Consider the following 20557-nt stretch of genomic DNA (forward strand, 5'->3'; position numbering starts at 1 on the left):
TAAATCAGTAGTGTTTCCTGTTGCAGACTGGACTGCAGAGGACTATGCCGTCCTGGGTGGCCATCATGACGTGGCTGCTGAGCTCAAATCCCCATCTGAAGTAATGATGTTACCATTCAGTGAACCACCACCCATAGAAACTATCCGATTGTCAGTCAAGAGATCAGTATCAGCAACATCTCTACCTCCAGGCCCTTCTGACAAAAAGGAGCAAAAGGATCAGGTAAATATTGACATCAATTTTTTTTTGGGGTGGGGGGGGGGAGAATTTTGTTTTTCTTTTCTGGTTTTTAAACAGTAAATTGTAATCTGCACAGTGACACATTTCTTCAAGCAGTCATCTAGAATTTAGTTATTGCCTTCTTCACACTGCTTGTACTACAAATTATGTTTTGATGTTTAGGGAGACCTGGGAAGAAATGACTGATCACAATTTTCAACTGTGGCAAATCTAACAGTTTTATATTGCTATTGAAAATTTTCAGTAAATTGCTGCTTTGTTCTTCAGTATGGAAATTGGTCTGCAATAGTTTTTCCTTTTCCATCTCCCTCTGTCCCCTGAAAATCTCTTCAAGTCAGTCTAGGCATTCAATCTTTTATCATGGATTATCTGCTGGATATATTATAGCCTATGGCACTCTCTTGTGTGCTTTGCCAGCAGTTTTTTTTCTTCTTTGATATTTACTATCAATGGGCAGTGTCTCTACAGTATAAAGGGATTGGGACATGAAATGGAACACATTTCCATCTCTCTCATTGTTCCATGGGAATCTCTGAAGAGTCAGTGTCTCTCAAATTCCATTGAAGCCCTGCTTACTTTTTATTCTATCATGACATCTTGAAGATTCTTCTCCAATGTCATGCTTATAGAATTCAGCTTCTTTCTGCCTAGTTTCCCTATCATACAAGTGTCAGTGCCACAAAGAGCAACACTCCAAAAAAAAACATTTTATAAATCATGACAGACTTTACCATCCCTAGTTACTCCCCTGCCCAGGTACGATGTTAAAGAGCTTCAGAAAGCACTGGATGCACTGGAGAAGTGGACAGATCATGAATTGCAAATGAATATTGAAAAGACTGATTACATGATTTTCAGGCAGGGAGGACAAATACCCTCAAGTGACAAAGTGACTTATAAAGCAGAAACATTCAATAACGTAAACAGTTTTTAATATCTGGGCTTGACGATGCAGATGACAGCAAACTATTTTAGACTTCATATTAGGCTACGTGCTGCGGCAGCAATGAAAGCAATATTTGACATCAAGAATTGAAATAGATAATCTCTATCCCGGACGGACATGATCTTGTTTGACGCAAAAACAATCCCTATTTTAACATATGGACTGGAAATCATTTGGGATAAGCTAACAAAGAATGACCCACACACTCTAGAAAAATTCAAAGCCCGATTCTTAAAGACAACCCTCTGTGTGTCCAGATTTACTAGATCAAGACTGGTTTATGAACTTGCAATGGAGCCTTTTTTAATTGCAGATTTGAGAGCTCGCTCTATCTTATACAGACCATTGGAAGAAACTCTTGGATGAAAGATTGGCCAAAAGGAATTATATTTGTACTGAATTCTATTCGACTGAAGCAATGACGAATAGAACTTGGACCAGTACAAACCAGGATCTCCGACATTTTGTCAGTTCTATGGCAATTCATGAATACCACTATAAACTCTGCAAAACTAAGATCTTTCATGAACCTGATGATAGTTGTGTGTGTGCACTGTGTGATTTGACTTGTCCTCGTTACCATGTTGTGGAATGCTCTAAGCGAAATAGGCCTATAATAGACTTATGTTTAAATGACATATAATCGCTTTATATACACAATTTGTGTGCTCTATTAAATTAATATAGCTGGGCTGAATGGCTCAGACGGTTAAGGCGCTGGCCTTCTAACCCCAACTTGGCAGGTTCGATCCTGGCTCAATCCGGTGGTATTTGAAGGCGCTCAAATACGACAGCCCCGTGTCGGTAGATTTACTGGCATGTAAAAGAACTCCTGCGGGACTAAATGTTGGCACCTCGGCGTCTCCGAAGACCTTAAAAAGTAGTTAGTGGGATGTAAAGCAATTACATTAAAAAAAAAAAAATATATATATTGCCCCCATCATGCCGGGCTCAGCTCGCCGGTGAGCGAGAGTCTCAGAGGTAGACCATTCGCTTATCGGCTGTGCAGAAAATTTTAAAGGCAGGAATAGATGAAGGAGTAGCGACAAATGAAAAGAAGCTAAATTAGGTTTATACATTTATTAAAAACTATCACTCTTCCAATAAACAATTAAATTTACAAAATCTGGGACTAATTCTTGAAAATCTCTTCTCCTCGTGCTATCGTCTATAAGGAATCTTGATCAAATTAAAGCTCAACGAATGTTCTTGTCTGTAATAATAATAATAGGGATCATTAATTTACTATAAACTGGATTGAAAATCAAAATACTATCTGGTATCACTCTCTCCAATAATGATAATTAAATTGCTTAAATTAAAATATTCCTTCTGGATCTCACTTAATTCTACAAGAAAATGATCATTTTCTTTCCCTTATTAAAATTATTGAAAAATGTTTAATTCAAGAAATTGTGGTTAATAAGTCTTCCTTAGACTTTCCCTTCATCAATCAATTCATTTTTATAATTATTAAGTGACTGAACTTCTCCTAATTAATTCTTATTTGATCTCATATCAACCTAAACGTTACTCGTTGTTATGCAATAAGTGACTGTACAATAACTAAAAATTCAGCCTCGTGACATCAATCCACGGACGTTGCCTTCTCTTATTCAGTTTATTTTAGTGAATTAGATCCTAATCTACCTTAAATTATAATAAAATCTTCTAAAGATTCATAATTCATCAAATCACGGACAGGCGAAAATAACGTAAATCGGTCAAAATTTGACGCGCGCAGTGGAGAACATCATCATAAAACTATTCAAGAAAATTCACAAAACACAGAATATAATCAAATCACACATCACACATTCACACATAGGTACACGACAATATTACAATATTATTTACACGAACACTAACCCATTATTATTAAATTTTGGATTTATTCCAAATTAGGGAAATCATTCTCTAGATGACAATATCATGTATATTCCAGGTATCGATCTAGGACGTGATAGAGTTGAGGTTATCACTTTTATGCAGAAATTAATTATACAACGATGTTCAACGGAATCCTTTAAATAGAAATCACTTAAAATAAGCAAGTAAAATACCTACAGCACAGGTCAAAATATTAGAATACGCGCTTACGGTACATGAGTTGCGGCATTTATTCTTATTCTCCTACTATATCGTGGCTCTCGATTAATCTGCACTCAAGCTCGAAGAAATCATGTCCAGTGACACATTTCTTCCAAAAATGACTCTAATGGATGCATAAATTATCACACAAAATATAATGTCCATCTGCAAGTCATAATCAAATTAAGAGCATAGTAAAATATACGTATAATTCATCATTACTCTGTCCGGAGGATGCCATGTTCCAGGCCTACTTTACATAAAGTGAGCACACGATAATTCTTTCCAAGAACAAACCAACATTAAACCCATGACCTTATTCAAATTTTAGCCCTAATTAGGTTTAATTATTTTTACTCATTATTATTATATTTATTGACCGTGCCTAATCACACTTGCAAAGCTATCGTACGAAATTATTCAGATGACTCTAAACGAACTAAAGTCCACAGAAATGTTGTATAATCGTAGAATGAAATTTGACACTTAGAAAAACACTAGAACACTGTCCTAATCTGTCTCAATTAATTTTCAAACTATTTCAAAATCATTCAAGATTAACGCGGAGGTCATTTACTTTTATTTCTCCTGCCGTCTTAAATTTTTAGGACAGTTGAGGTCTCTCTTGATGACATTCACTCTTATCTCTAACTAATAGAACCGAATACACATTCATTCCAGAGAACAAACTACCTCCCACCGAGGAAAGAAGAATGAAAAGTCAAACTACTGCTAAACTAATAGAAAATCTAAATGAATAAGGTAAGGCTACATTTTACAGACATTTTACAGAAAGATAGAAAGATGAATTCTTAAAGAATACTCATGTGGCTGGTGTTAACTAGATTCTGGCTGATGACCTAGTACGTGGTCACATCACCTTCCATCGAACAAAGTCTTGCCCATGTCCGACGCCTTACATAATTAGTGACTCATGGAGGAGATGAAGGTGCACAGGAAACAGTAGGATTCATCCCGGCCGGGCTGAGTGGCTCAGACGGTTAAGGCGCTGGCCTTCTAACCCCAACTTGGCAGGTTCGATCCTGGCTCAGTCCGGTGGTATTTGAAGGTGCTCAAATACGACAGCCTCGTGTCGGTAGATTTACTGGCACGTAAAAGAACTCCTGCGGGACTAAATTCCGGCACCTCGGCGTCTCCGAAGACCGTAAAAGTAGTTAGTGGGACGTAAAGCAAATAACATTATTATTATTATTATGATTCATCTCGGAAAGGGATAGCCATCTTGAAGCGAGCTCGAACCAACGACCTTCCTTCTTCTGAGTTCTCGTAGAAAAGCTGAAACTAATAAAAGTCTTAGCAATAGTCCAGGATAAACACGCGATGTTTAATAATTTGGAGATGGACACTTATCTTATGACAGTCATAAATAAATCGTAGAGAAGTTTTTCAAATGCCTGAATTGCAGTTTATTCAGTCCTCAGTGCCTTCTCTAATGCAAAGTCTCCCAGTAAAGCAAACGACGTCCAGTCTCGACCGTAGCTGCATTCAGAGTAACGCTCAAATCAAGTGTTTAAAAGTAAAAACCCTCTATAAAATTTCCTTTGGAATTACCATAAATTCACTGTCTTAAGACGGAGGTGTGCCTCTTGATTATATCTGATTGGTGGATCTGTTGCATTCCTGTGAAGGTTGTCATTTTTATTGGCTGCCCTAGTTTCACGTCACACGACCTTGCAATTATTGATCGATTATAATCACGCTGCCCGCCCGATCACGTGGCACCCACACACATGCGTCTGAAGGACACCTAACAGGAATTTCACCCTGCTTCCTCGTTCTCTTGGTAGGTTGGGAAAACCGGTTCGCAGGCGGCTTGTTCACGCTAGCACGGGAGTGTAAAATCTCACCCTCCTGGCGATCGAAATAATGTTTCAACTCACTGATGAAATAAATCATTCTCCCTTAATAAATTATTTCCACTTTTGAAGGGGACAATATATATAGAATGCTAACATGTATATTTCACAAAACTCAAGCTCTTTAATCAGACGGAGGTGAAACATGTGGTTTGTACCAAAATCTTCCAAATCGTCTCAATAGTACAGGAAAAATCTTGCATCTCTTAAAAAGTCAACGGAAATGTATTTATTTTCAATATCAAATCATTAAATGAACACTCCAATAATTGCAGGCAAAGTCTTACCCTAACCCGCAATACATTCTGTACGTAGCAGGTTGCTAAGCAACATTTTCATTAATGGTTACTACGTGTCAAACCAGAAAATATACACTTCCTATGATGATGGAAGAATACTATTCTCTGCTAGATACTGTTTGATTCTTTGACTTTCCCCAGCTTCTGAATATACTCAACAGATGGTAGAATGTTCCTAATAACTTACATGCTGGTAGGAGAAAACAGTCTGTGTACTTACAGATGGGAAGGTATCAAGTCAACTAGCCTTCTGTATGACCATTAATAAAATGCAGGAACAAACGTTTGAGAAAGTGAGTAGTCTACTTACCCGAACCAGTATTCAGTCACGGCCAATTGTATGTTGCATTATCTCGTGCAAGATCGTTTGGAATTGTCAAGATCCAGATATGGCTGAATGGTTGAATCACAGAGAATATTGTATGGAAAGAAGTGCTATAAAGTAAATTATGAATGAATCAGTTTTTATGTACTGGAATTAAATGGTCATAAAACTATTGAAAAGGGCAGGAAAAAGAATATGGCTGCAACAGGCATATCACGACGAGTTATCTGACCTGTTTACAAGGAATGATACCAGGCGAGTTGGTCATGTGGTTAAGGGTGCGCAGCTGTGAGCTCTCATCTGGGAGATAGTGGGTTTGAATCCCACTGTTGGCAGCTCTGAAGATGGTTTTCCGTGGTTTCACATTTTCACACCAGGCAAATGCTGGGGCTGTACCTTAATTGAGGCCACAGCCGCTTCCTTCCCACTCCTAGCCCTCTCCTATCCCATCATCGCCATAAGACCTGTCTATGCCAGTGCGACGTAAAGCCACAAGCAAAAAAAAAAAGAAAAAAGAATGCTGCAGAGCAGCATGGGTCCACAAGTTATGAATTAATTTAGATTGCATTTTTAAGTCCTTTTTGCCAGTTTTTAGGTCCTTTCTATGGATATTTGAGGTCTTTTTATAGGTATTTTAGGTAATTTATAGGTCTTCAACTTCCAAGCCCAACTAATAACATTTATTCGTAAATGACTACATGTTCATATAAAGTCAATTATTTTGTGCATTCCAGTCACAAAGTAGTTTAAAAAGTGGTGAACAAGTAAACATCTTTGTTGGAGATCCATTGTTGAATAGGCTTGGAACAATCAGCTGTTGATGGTGCTCTGTCTTTTTGTAGTAATAGTTGTATTATATAAGAGAAATATACAATTGGTCTACTGATCCTTCAACTGGCCCGAAAAAGGAAGAGAAATGGAAGCCTAAATGTTCCCCTACACATTTGGAGAAGAAACCTTCTCCAACGGGATTGAGGGTTCCAGGATCACCAGAAGAGCCTGACAAGTCATCTGCCAACCCTCCTCCAAAATGTTCGAAAACAGTGGGCAAGAGTGAGGAAACACGATGTCCCTCTACTCAATCACTTTCTGGGGAACAAAGTTCTGTTGGGAAGAAGGTCCACTGCTCGCGATCAATGAGATCACCATCTGTGGAGTGCCCAGCCACAACGTTTCCCTTTTCTAAAGAGATGATGGAGACTGAACCACTCATCGTCGTGGACAATGACGACAATACTGACAAGAACAGCGGAAACTGGCAGGTAGTGAAGTGAACGAAGGGCAAGCAATTGTCCTAATTCGTCATGCTACCTATCCACACAATGGCACTATTGCAGTGGAACTGCAATAGTTATCACTGTCGCCTAGCTGAGTTGCATCAATTGATATCCGTCTATGCGGCCTCCATAGTCTGTCTACAGGAATCTTGTTTGAGACCTGGACACGACACGACTATGAGAGGAGAGGATATCGTTTTTTTTGTAAAGACAGAGTAGCTGTAGATGGTGTTGCAAGTGGGGGGTGTTTGTACCCTAGTTCGCTCCAACATCTTCAGCGACAAAGTACCGCTCCATACTCAGCTAGACGCAGTTGCAGTTTGTTCTCTGTTGGCAGCCATGACAATGGTGTGCAACGTGTACATTACACTGGACTACCATCTTCAAATGCATGCACTACAAGATCTAATTGCTCAGTTACCTCCTCCTTTTCTCATGCTGGGAGATGTGAACGCCCATAACGCACACTGGGCTTCTCCGTCTTCCTGTGCTAGGGGGAGGATGTTCGAGCAATTGATCAACCAGTTCGATCTTTGTGTGCTAAACACAGGGGAACTAACACATTTCAGCAGCGCAGATGGCACATTCTCACACCTGGATGTCACTTCGTGCAGCTGTGCGCTAGTTCCCCTGCTACAGTGGCAAGTACACGACGACCTCTATTCTAGTGACCACTTCCTGATAATTCTGTCTCTCTTGAATCAAAGACACTCCGAAGTACCCAAGCACTGGTTACTTCAGTGGGCAAATCGGCCAGAATTTTCAAAATGCGCAGTGATGGCCGATGATATCCTGGAGTCCGTTGACAACCATGTTTCTTCCATTATTACTGGAATTTTGGCTGCTATAGAGGAAACAATTCCTTCCTCATGCAGTATTCCCCCCTGGAAACAAGTCCCATGGTTGATTGACGAAATTGCAGCAGCCAAACGTGATCGCCGATGGGCTTTTAAGCATTATCGTCGGAATCCTAAGATGACCAATCATATCGCATTTAAGAGTCTGCACACGAAGGCCTGTTTTTATATTTGAGAGAGTAAGAAAGCGACGTGGGAAAAGTATGTTTCTTCCATGAGGGCACATACTCCGTCATCACAAGTGTGAAGAAAACGCTGCCGTGTTGTCAGAATATAGAATGTGCCCTCACTCCCTGGAACCTCCATTAATGGAGATATAGTTATGATTCCTTCAGTCATTGCAGACCATATTTTGTTACATTTCACAGATACGTCCAGCTCTGAGAGATACAACTCTGCATTTCTACCAATTAAGCACGAAGCAGAGGCACACCATCTCTCTTTCGCCTCTAGTGTTTCGCATCCCTACAACGTGCCTTTCATGGAGTAGGAGTTGCAGAATGCACTTACGCAATGCAGAGACATGGCTCCAGGACCGGACAAAATCCACAATCAGATAGATGTTTAAAGGATATCCTCACCCTATTCAACAGAATATGGAGTGAGGGAGTGTTTCCATCTCAATGGCGTGAGGGAATTGTGATACCAATTCCCAAGCCAAATAAAGATCCAAAACTTCTGGATATTTATAGGCCAATATGCCTTACAATATGCCTTTGTAAGCTATTTGCTAGTTGCTTTACATCGCACCAACACAGATAGGTCTTATGGCGACGATGGGATAGGAAATGGCTGGGAGTGGGAAGGAAGTGGCCATGGCCTTAATTAAGGTACAGCCCCAGCATTTGCCTGGTGTGAAAATGGGAAACAACGGAAAACCATCTCCAGGGCTGCCGACAGTGGGGTTCGAACCCACTATCTTGCAGATGCAAGCTAACAGCTGTACGCCCCTTACCGCACGGCCAACTCGCCTGGTTGTAAGCTATTTGAAACAATGGTTAACCGACATCTTGTGTGGGCCGTGAAAAAGGAAGGTCTCTTGTCTGACTACCAGTGTAGTTTCTGTTCTCAGCTGTTTGCCACTGATCATCTGGTCAGACTGGAGAGTGCCATTCAGGAGGCCTTTCTCAGGAAAGAACACGTAGTCGCCGTGCTTTTTGACCTGGAGAAAGCTTACGATACTACCTGGCGATATGGGATTCTCTCCACACTACACCAGTGGGGATTTGGGGGAAATTTGCCAATGCTTATTGAGAACATCGTGCACCTCCGGCTCTTTTGAGTCCACTTAGGGAGTGCATTTTCTCAATATTACGTTCAGGAAAATGTAGTTCTTCAGGGATCTGTACTGACTGTCATCCTGTTCGCAATCGCCATCAATGGTATAGTTGCCGCTGCTGGGCCCACAGTCGTTCCATCACTGTATGTAGACGATTTAGCTCTACATTACAGCTCCAGAAGGGTGGCGTTTGCTGAGAGGCAGCTACAGCAAGCTATTAACTGAATCGACAGATGGAGCCTGCGACATGGTTTTCGATTTTCAGCAGCGAAAACCTCAGTTGTACACTTCTGTCGATGTCGGCTTGTGCATCATGAACCAGAACTCCACTTACAAAATAGTGTCTTATCAGTGGTAGACACCTGCAGATTCCTCGGTCTCCATTTTGATAAGAGACTAACGTGGCAGTCCCACATCCGTCAGTTGAAGGTTGCCTGCATGAAGAGACTTAACATGCTTAATTTTCTCAGTGGCACTTCGTGGGGGACTGACCGTGCTATGCTGCTACGTTTTTACACGGCAACGTTCCTCTCCCAAGTGGACTGTAGTGTGGCTTATGGCTCAGCATCAAAATCTATTCATCAATTCATCAATACGGACAATGAAGCTGATAGATTATAGTATTGATAGATTGTGTCATGATTTAAATATAGTTATCTGTGGTTGTCTTGAACAGACTTTTAGTGAGGTACCTCCATGGTTAGTTCCGTGACCAATATACATCTAGATCCACTCCGTGGACCCAAGTTTAACACAGATTCCTCCGTTTATTGGAGGTATTTCCAGGACTTCGTTCACCAGTATCTGGCCATGAGACATATCTTCACGGATGGTTCTAAAATCAGAGAAAATTGTTGCTCTTTCATCACTGATGATATGAGCATGAAGATCTTGCTTCCTAGTGTATGTATGTATACTGTGGAGCTTTACGCCATCTTAGAAGCTCTGCAGTTTGCACTGGGTGACGAAAGAAACCATTTTCTTATGTGTACCGATTTGTTAAGTTCTGTGCAGTTTATTGAAACCTGTTTCTCGCAACACCCCCTGGTGCAGCAGATTCATGACCTTCTAGCCAGATTAAGTGATGCTGGCACCAGAATCACTTTCGTGTGGTTTCTAAGCCACGTTTGGATTGCGAGAAATGAACTTGCGGATGAAGCTGCAAAGTAAGCGGTACTTTTACCTCCAAGACCTATCAATGTACCTGCTAATGATATTTGTTCTCAGCTACATCGAACCATGTTGGTGTCCTGGGAATCGGAGTGGCTAGCTATCTGAACTCCCAACAAGCTGAGAGCAATTAAGAAGACAACCATTGTGTGGTGGTCCTCTTTCCAGCCTTCATGAAGAGAGGCCATAGTATTGTGTAGGCTGAGGATAGGTCTTGGACAATCTACGCAATCTTATCTCCTAAAGAGGAAAGATCCCCCAGTGTATTCTTGTGGTGCCAACTTCACTGTGGCCCACATCCTCACAGGCGGAGCCTCGCCCTGCAGGAAACACTCGAATACACACTGGTTGATGACGCGACTACTGCTGATCTCGTCATCCGCTTTATGTGCGACAGTGGATTAATCAAGGGTATATAAATTACAAGTGTACTGTTACTCAGAGAACATATGTTCCCTTTCGATTTTTAGTAATTTTTCGGCCTAATTCAAACATTTTTTTGTTTTATTTTGTACTGCGTTTCCAAATTCCTACGTTGAATAAATCATTTTTTTTAAATTTCAAATTTCTTTTCCACTAATTTGTTCAGAGAGGCCACTAATTTGTTCAGAGAGGATGATTACCTAGTTGTACTTCCTCTTAAAACAAAAATCACCACCACCAACACTAGTCAATACACAAATGTGTCCTAAAAAGAACTCTAAGAAAAAGCACACAATAGATAAGATATTTTGGAATTAACTTTTCATAAGGACTAATTTTCTTGTGTTAAGTTTTAGTTTTATTAACATTATATTGTATTTTTAAGGCTGAATAAGCCCCAAAGGGACTGAAACATGTACCTTGTTTTTGCTTCTTTTTAACGACACATCTGTGTATGGACTTAGGTGGACCAATTGTATATTTTTCTTATACTATACAGTCAATACGAAACAACCCAAATATGAGATTCTTATATTGCAATAGTTATTTTGTAGTAAAACAGATTAGGGTGTGAGTGATTGAGTTAGTGTAATAAATATCAGGGTGGTTGCGGAAGTAATAATAATTACATTTTGAAAACTCCTCCATGCCTGTCTTATCAGCCATATGGTGTTTCCTACTAGTCCTTCTTTTACAATTTTCCTTTCTATCACATTTATTTTTAACTAACATATGACAAAAACAGCTTCGTTATCTCTTATACCAACTATCACTTCAATTTCTCTGGATTTTTTAGCTCTACGACTAGAATATTTTTCCCTCCAGTTGGTTCCAGCAGGTGTCCTTCCCACATTAACTTATTTACCATTTGTTGGTCATGCTTTCTGTCAATCGCATTACCTTCCCAGTCAACATTTGGTAAATTAAGATCGCCCGCTACAATCATGTTCTTTTCTGTGTCGTTCCCCAGATAGCTCATTGTCTTATCAAATAATTCAGTGTCAACATCACCCCTTCCAGGTCTATTCACCCCAAAACTGTCAAATTGCCTATTACAGTATTTTTAGAGATGTCTTCAAAAAAGCAATGGCTCTTAATTGCATTCATTAGTTTGAACTTTAAGTTTTGATATCTGTATGCGTTCCGTTTTGCCTGGTTGGCTACGGTATTGTAATCTATAATCTTCATATCCATATTGACAAATTACACAATTATGAATAGGAAAGAAATTCCACCTTATCAATACTTGTTTATTATAATTATTAATAATATACGAGGCGTGTTTTTTAAGTAAGGTCCGTTTGAAAATAAGTACACAACGAAAGGTTATTTCAATAAAGTAAATTTATTTTCAAAAAGTACATACTTCTCTCTATTTTTTGACATAGTTGCCAAGTTTGTTCAAACACTTATCATACCTTGTAACCAATTTTAAAAACCCTCTTCATAGAAACTTGCCGCCTGCTCCGATAACCAAGAGTTCACTGCCGTTTTAACGTCGTCGTCATCATTGTAATGGTTGCCACTGAGGTGATGTTTGAGGTGGAGGAACAGATGGTAATTGCTCGGCGCAAGATCAGGACTGTAGGATGGGTGGTCTAAAACTTCCCAGCCAAAACTGTCCAATAAATCGCGGGTCTGACCTGCAGTGTGAGGTCTTGTATTGTCACGGAGAAGGACAATTCCCTTTGTCAGCATGCCGCGTCTTTTGTTTTGAATTGCTCTGCGTTGCTTTCTCAGGGTTTGGCAGTACGCTTCTGCATTGATAGTGGTTCTTCGTTGCATGAAGTCGACCAACAAAACACCATGCCTATCCCAAAACACCGACGCCATGATTTTGCGCTGGGACAGAGTCTCACAGTTAAATTGAAAAAATAACAATAGGGTGTTCAACCTATTCAATACAAGTAAATAAGAGATGTAGAGATTACATTCTTATTTAATTAAAAGTGGAAATGGTACCGGTTTCGACCCCAGTCTGGGTCATCATCAGCCGATTATAACTCAATAAACAATGCGTAAGTAAGAAAGAAGTTAACGGTCAAGTCCACGCAATATCAGTTGAAGAGGCGATGTAAAAATGATGGGGGTAGGCACTGTAAAATTCAGACGAAGTGGAATGTAAGTCACTTAAAACAAGTAATGCGTAATCTTCCGAGCATCAGCACGGCACACACAATGTTTGGCACTGCCTCACAATGTTCACGAAAAGCAGAGAACAGTTAAATGAGCTAGACTGCATACACCGTCAGGGACAGAGTCTGTTTGGCCTTCACCTTTACAGGCGAGTGTGTGTGTCTCCATTCCATGCTCTGTTGCTTCGATTTGGGCGTGATATGCGAAACCCATGTTTCATCTCCAGTTATGATCTGACTCAAGAAGCCGTCACCTTCTTCGTCATAACAAGTCAAGAACTTCATCGCACACTCAAATCTTTGGTTTTTGTGGTCCTATGTTAGGAGTTTCGGGACCCAACGGGAGCACAGTTTCCTGAACTTTAGGTGTTCAGAAACAATGTTGTAAAGCACTGATCTCGACACGTCAGGAAATTCGTTTGAGAGACCTCTTATTGTGAAGCGCCTGTTCTCACGAATCTTCGCTTCAACTAAAGCCACCAAATCGTCTGTAATCAAAGAAGGGCAACCGGAGCAGTCCTCATCATGGATGTTGTCACGGCCATCTTTGAATTGTCGTACCCACGCACTTTGCTTTCACTCATAACAGTATCACCGTACACTTCGCAAATCTGTCGATGAATTTCTGCAGCAGACAGCTTCCTTGCTGACAAAAACCGTATCGCTGACCGAACCTCACTCGCGGTGGGTGAGTTAATGGTCTTAAACATTTTGAAAGCACAGAACAGAACCGTACAGGTTAGCTACAGAGCTGAAACTGAACACAGTTGTTCCCGAGGCATGCCGGTACACGATGCAGATGCTCATTGCTATATGTGCGCGAACTACTAGTGTCTACAACAAAACGGACCTTACTTAAGAAACACGCTTTGTACTACAGTACCGGTTTCGACCCCAGTTTTGGGTCATTCTCAGCTGAACAATACATTCACATATAGTACATCAAGCAATGATTTATATTACTTTGTCTGGGGTATGCCATATGATAACAAATGTTTAAATACGTCCAAGAAGGGCATGTCAAATCGGGAACTGACATGTGTGCCACTATGTGTGACACTGTAAGTATATGTCTATAATAACATACTTTAAACTTAAAATTGGTTTGTACAACACTATCTTAACTTAAAGGTAACTTGTAAGTATATGTGACTAAAAACAACATATATAAGAACACTTCATGCACATAAATGTTTGTATCTTGCGTATTGCTCAGTTCATTAGTTGACTTCTGTATTTGAGTCTTTTGTCATGGTTGTGTATTTGGTTGATTCTTTTAAGCTCAAATAATATGATTTGCTTGTAAAATTGTCCTGTTATTTATATAAAAGATTTTTGTCTTCATGTATGTGCATAGAATAAAACACTTTGGAAATTTAAAAAAGTTCCAGGTGTGTAGATACAACTGGGATAAAAATGTATGTGTTCAGCTCTGCTATGTGTTGAATCTTGTTGTTTTATGTTAAAATAAAATCATTTTGTCCTGTGACATTTATAAAACTTGAGTGGCATTAGACCCAAGATGGTAGCTCCTTTCCCATCTGTAGCTGTGCGTTGGTGTTATGATTATCTGTGGAAGATAAGATTGCGTATGAGTGATATTTTATATTGGAGGAATGTCTAAGGATTGTGTGTGCTAATTTAAATATGTACTTCCTATTGTTAGCGTGGTTGAGTTGTGTTTGGTATGAGAGCTCGCTGTGTACTGCTTCGTGTTCATCTTGGGCTCACACTGCCTGCTATGAGGGGAAGGGGCAGAGGGGTAGGGAGAGTTGCTGTTGTGGGGGTAGGGGTGAAGCTAGGTGTGTCGTTCGGTAGTTCTCTGTCACGTGTCATGTTTTGTTTATTGATTTTCTTAAGTTAACTGTGTTTTAGAGCGGCGATGACTGTATTGAAAATGATGTTAGTTTTTTCTGTGATGTCATTTATATTGAAATTAGGATTAGTATATTGATGTAGACAGATGTAAAATTCTTCTGTTATATTGAGCAGGGGGCCCTTGGGGTTTATGTTTAGGATTTGCATGTCATTTTCGATATTCGTGAACCTGTGTTTGTAAATCTTTGATGTGTTGACCTATTGAGGAAAAATGATTGTGTGTTACAGCGTTTATGTGTTCATTATAATGTCAGTATGTATATGAAGATTATAGATCACGATAGCGTAGCCAACCAGGCAAAATGGAACGTATATATATATATATATATCAAAACTTAAAGATCAAACTAATTAATACAGTTAAGAGCATTGCTTTTTTGAAGGAATGGCTAACAAAAGACCTAACACCTAAATTTTTTAGAGATGAGCATTACACCTAGAATTTCATTTTTCTAGTCCTGAACTTTTTCGAAGCTTACAAATTCTTCTTTTACCAGTACGAATACTCCCCGTCCTACTGAGTGAGTGAGTGAGTGAGTGAGTGAGTGAGTGAGTGAGTGAGTGAGTGAGTGAGTGAGTGAGTGAGTGAGTGAGTGAGTGAGTGAGTGAGTGAGTGAGTGAGTGAGTGAGTGAGTGAGTGAGTGAGTGAGTGAGTGAGTGAGTGAGTGAGTGAGTGAGTGAGTGAGTGAGTGAGTGAGTGAGTGAGTGAGTGAGTGAGTGAGTGAGTGAGTGAGTGAGTGAGTGAGTGAGTGAGTGAGTGAGTGAGTGAGTGAGTGAGTGAGTGAGTGAGTGAGTGAGTGAGTGAGTGAGTGAGTGAGTGAGTGAGTGAGTGAGTGAGTGAGTGAGTGAGTGAGTGAGTGAGTGAGTGAGTGAGTGAGTGAGTGAGTGAGTGAGTGAGTGAGTGAGTGAGTGAGTGAGTGAGTGAGTGAGTGAGTGAGTGAGTGAGTGAGTGAGTGAGTGAGTGAGTGAGTGAGTGAGTGAGTGAGTGAGTGAGTGAGTGAGTGAGTGAGTGAGTGAGTGAGTGAGTGAGTGAGTGAGTGAGTGAGTGAGTGAGTGAGTGAGTGAGTGAGTGAGTGAGTGAGTGAGTGAGTGAGTGAGTGAGTGAGTGAGTGAGTGAGTGAGTGAGTGAGTGAGTGAGTGAGTGAGTGAGTGAGTGAGTGAGTGAGTGAGTGAGTGAGTGAGTGAGTGAGTGAGTGAGTGAGTGAGTGAGTGAGTGAGTGAGTGAGTGAGTGAGTGAGTGAGTGAGTGAGTGAGTGAGTGAGTGAGTGAGTGAGTGAGTGAGTGAGTGAGTGAGTGAGTGAGTGAGTGAGTGAGTGAGTGAGTGAGTGAGTGAGTGAGTGAGTGAGTGAGTGAGTGAGTGAGTGAGTGAGTGAGTGAGTGAGTGAGTGAGTGAGTGAGTGAGTGAGTGAGTGAGTGAGTGAGTGAGTGAGTGAGTGAGTGAGTGAGTGAGTGAGTGAGTGAGTGAGTGAGTGAGTGAGTGAGTGAGTGAGTGAGTGAGTGAGTGAGTGAGTGAGTGAGTGAGTGAGTGAGTGAGTGAGTGAGTGAGTGAGTGAGTGAGTGAGTGAGTGAGTGAGTGAGTGAGTGAGTGAGTGAGTGAGTGAGTGAGTGAGTGAGTGAGTGAGTGAGTGAGTGAGTGAGTGAGTGAGTGAGTGAGTGAGTGAGTGAGTGAGTGAGTGAGTGAGTGAGTGAGTGAGTGAGTGAGTGAGTGAGTGAGTGAGTGAGTGAGTGAGTGAGTGAGTGAGTGAGTGAGTGAGTGAGTGAGTGAGTGAGTGTGTGAGTGAGTGTGTGAGTGAGTGTGTGAGTGGTGGTGAGTGAGTGAGTGAGTGAGTGAGTGAGTGAGTGAGTGGTGAGTGAGTGAGTGGTGAGTGGTGAGTGAGTGTGGAGGTGAGTGAGTGAGTGAGTGAGTGGGTGATGTGAGTGAGTGAGTGAGTGAGTGTGTGAGTGAGTGAGTGTGTGAGTGAGTGAGTGAGTGTGTGAGTGAGTGAGTGGTGGTGAGTGAGTGAGTGAGTGAGTGATGTGAGTGAGTGAGTGAGTGAGTGAGTGAGTGAGTGAGTGAGTGAGGTGAGTGTGTGAGTGAGTGTGTGAGTGAGTGAGTGAGTGAGTGAGTGAGTGAGTGAGTGAGTGAGTGAGTGAGTGAGTGAGTGAGTGAGTGAGTGAGTGAGTGAGTGAGTGTGAGTGTGTGGTGTGGTGAGTGAGTGAGTGAGTGAGTGAGTGAGTGTGTGTGTGAGTGTGGTGGTGAGTGAGTGAGTGAGTGTGGTGAGTGAGTGAGTGTGTGAGTGAGTGGGTGAGTGGTGGTGAGTGGTGGGTGAGTGAGTGAGTGGTGAGTGAGTGGTGAGTGAGTGAGTGAGTGAGTGAGTGGTGGTGAGTGAGTGAGTGGTGGTGAGTGAGTGAGTGAGTGAGTGAGTGAGTGAGTGAGTGAGTGAGTGAGTGAGTGAGTGAGTGAGTGAGTGAGTGAGTGAGTGAGTGAGTGAGTGAGTGAGTGAGTGAGTGAGTGAGTGAGTGAGTGAGTGAGTGAGTGAGTGAGTGAGTGAGTGAGTGAGTGAGTGAGTGAGTGAGTGAGTGAGTGAGTGAGTGAGTGAGTGAGTGAGTGAGTTCCTATTTGGTTCAGTGTTTTTCACTTTCCAGCTATTTAGTCCAGGATTCTTCCACACGATTTTGAGTGGGATGACTTATGGCATTTCTGCTTGCATAATCAACAAACAAAAATTGACTCGATTTTGTTAAAGAATCTTCATTTTTCTATCCTCTCTTATAGGAAAGTGACAAGAAAGTAGATGATCAAGATAGTGATACATGGAATGACAGCCAGCTATCTGAAGCTGCTGCTAAACCACAGGTAAGAGCTTGGTTGATATCATTAAGACCTGTAGATTACAGTACTTTGATCTTTAGAAGACAGAAATCAGTGTGGTATAGATTTAAGACATATTTGTGTTCTATAATTTGGGCAAGAGTAGTCACTTTGTTGGCTCGTACTTCATGAGAAGTATGAGCCAACATTGATGTACAGTATATAGATTCTTCAATACTTTGTGTCAGTGGGGTAGTCTCTTAGTCATTGTTCTTCTTATCCTAAGGTAGTGGGATCCATCCATGTTGAGGTTGAAAACATCTGAGGATGTATAAATACTACTACTCCATATTTGATTACTTCTGGCATGTTAAATCCCCCTTGAAACAATATTTAGACACCTTGGCATCTGTTAAAATATATAGCAATTAAAGGGGTGTCAACAATCATCATCATCGTCGTCGTCGTCATCGTCTTTCACTATAGCCAATATACTCCCTCCTGAAAAACCTTTGCATGGCTATGATGGACTTTGTAATACAATAATTTTTCACTGATAACCTGTGCTGAGGTAATGTGTATTGCGTCTTATGCAAATGAGTGCTAAAACAACAAGCAACAAGCAAAATTGAGGGAACAATTGGAAGGTAACAAAGAATAACTTGCATATTGTTGGCAAATGTTGGTAAGTGAATCTCCCAAAGTTTCTTCACATTTAGAAAGCAATTGCATTTTCCAATCTGCTATCAGATGGAAATGGGGTTGTTTTGAAAACCACCTGGTTTATATAAATTACTCTATAGTGGCAAATGTTGGTAAGTGAATCTCCCAAAGTTTCTTCACATTTAGAAAGCAATTGCATTTTCCAATCTGCTATCAGATGGAAATGGGGTTGTTTTGAAAACCACCTGGTTTATATAAATTACTCTATAGTAGATTGTGCTGAAAGTCTGCAATCAAATATCTTGGAACTTGAAAAGAGGTGCAGCAAGTATGATATGAAAATTTATATTCCCAAAACTAAATTGATGTCAGTAGGGGAAACATCTAAGATGATTAAATGTCATATTAGGAGTAATACATAACTGGAACAGGCAGATCATTTCAAATAATTTGGATATGTACGGTATTCTCTCAGGGTGGTAGGATACTAACTGAAATTGAATCAAGGTGTTGTGAAGCTAATGCGGTGATTTCACAGTTGTGATTAATAGTATTTTATTACAATAGATAAGTTCTTAAACAAAACTATATTTATGATGGTGTGATTTCGGACCAACTTTCCTGTATGGGAGTGAAAGCTGGGTGAACTTAGGATATCTTGTTCATAAATTGGAAGTAACAGACATAAAATTAGTAACAATGGTTGCTGGCACAAGCGGGTGGAAACAGTGGAAGGAGAGTATTGGAATGAAGAAATAAAAGCTACAGTAAGTAAGGAATAAAAATGATGGATGAAACTGTACACATAAACCAGGTTTTGTGGTGGCATCATGTGAGGCAAATGGAGAAGTGATGCTGGTAATTTTTGTTTTAAGAGGTACTATCCTCTCTGAACAAATTAAGTGGAGACAAAAATTGAAATTTATTAAATGGGGGAATTTGAAAATTAATTTAAAATAAACAAAAATTATTTTAAGCCTTCCTTTCGGTATTCAGTAATTAATGGCAGTTTTCATCCTCTTAGAGTGTTGTAGAATAAAAAGTATAGTACGACTAAGTATTACTGTAGTGTAGTAGTATGTTAATTACCTTATTGTCGTGTGATCTTTGTGTACTCATCATCATCATCATGTTCGACTCGTTGGCTGAATGGTCAGCGTACTGGCCTTTGGTTCAGAGGGTCCCGGGTTCGATTCCCGGCTGGGTCGGAGATTTTAACCTTCATTGGTTAATTCCAATCGCCCGGGGACTGGGTGTTTGTGCTGTCTCCAACATCCCTGCAACTCACACACCACACATAACACTATCCTCCACCACAATAACACGCAGTTACCTGCAGATGGCAGATGCCGCCCATCCTCATCGGTGGGTCTGCCTTACAAGGTTTGCACCCAGCTATAAATAGCCACATGAAATTATATTATATCATCATCATCATCATCATCATCATCATCATCATCATCATCATCATCATCAATGTCCCACTCCAATCGCACGGGTGTGGTTAACAAGCCTCCTCCACTCCTTTCTGTTCTTCCACTCTTCCTGCTTCATTACTTCCACCACATCCAATCCAGCTCCTCTAATGTCCTTCCAAATCTGATCATCCACCTTCTTCTCAGTCTTCCAACTGGTCTCTTTCCCTTAACTTCTTTTTCCAGTTCCCTTCTTGCTACCCATTCCTTTCCCATTCTTTTTACATGTCCGAATCACCTCAATCTTGCTTTCTGTATGTTCTGTACTAACGGTTCTATATTTAGCTCTTCGTCCGTATGTTACAATTGGTATGAAATGCTGTTTATATAATGTTAATTTCGTTCTCTTGGGTACTTTGTCATCCCATAAAAGCTCTCTGACTTGATGATAAAATGTTGTACCTTTACTTAATCTGTTATTAATTTCAGTGTTGATTTCATTATTTCCATTAATAATGCTACCCAGATATGTTAACTGTTCTACATTCTCTAACCGCTCTCCGTCTATGTTCACTTGGCTTCTCTTTTTCTCTTTTCCACAGTGCATACTACAGTTCTTTTTTTTACTAATTACCATTCCAAACTCCAGATTTTCATTCCATATGTCCAGTCTCCTTTGTACTTCCTTTTCTCCCTTTCCCCAAATCACCACATCATCTGCAAATACCAAAGCATTCACTTCATCACTACTGATACTCTGTTTTACACGTTTTATGATTTCATCCATCAATATAATAAACAATAATGGCGACAGTGCACTTCCTTGCTTGAGACCTTTTTTTGTATAAAATGTTTCAGAGTCACCACTCCCCACTTATACACTGCTTTTA

At 40.5% G+C, this 20557-nt stretch overlaps 1 protein-coding gene across 1 annotated transcript in view; it reads left to right on the top strand.

Annotated features, from left to right (window-relative positions):
* Nucleotides 1–20557, top strand: part of LOC136857458 (uncharacterized) — a 374657-nt gene that overhangs the window by 35397 nt on the left and 318703 nt on the right. The window contains exons 4-5 of the mRNA XM_067136132.2: nucleotides 27–223; nucleotides 17554–17634. Of these exons, the coding sequence (XP_066992233.2) occupies nucleotides 27–223; nucleotides 17554–17634 (278 nt within the window). The remainder of the gene's footprint in view (nucleotides 1–26; nucleotides 224–17553; nucleotides 17635–20557) is intronic.

Source organism: Anabrus simplex, chromosome 1 (assembly GCF_040414725.1).
Source record: "Anabrus simplex isolate iqAnaSimp1 chromosome 1, ASM4041472v1, whole genome shotgun sequence".
Lineage (NCBI taxonomy): Eukaryota > Metazoa > Arthropoda > Insecta > Orthoptera > Tettigoniidae > Anabrus > Anabrus simplex.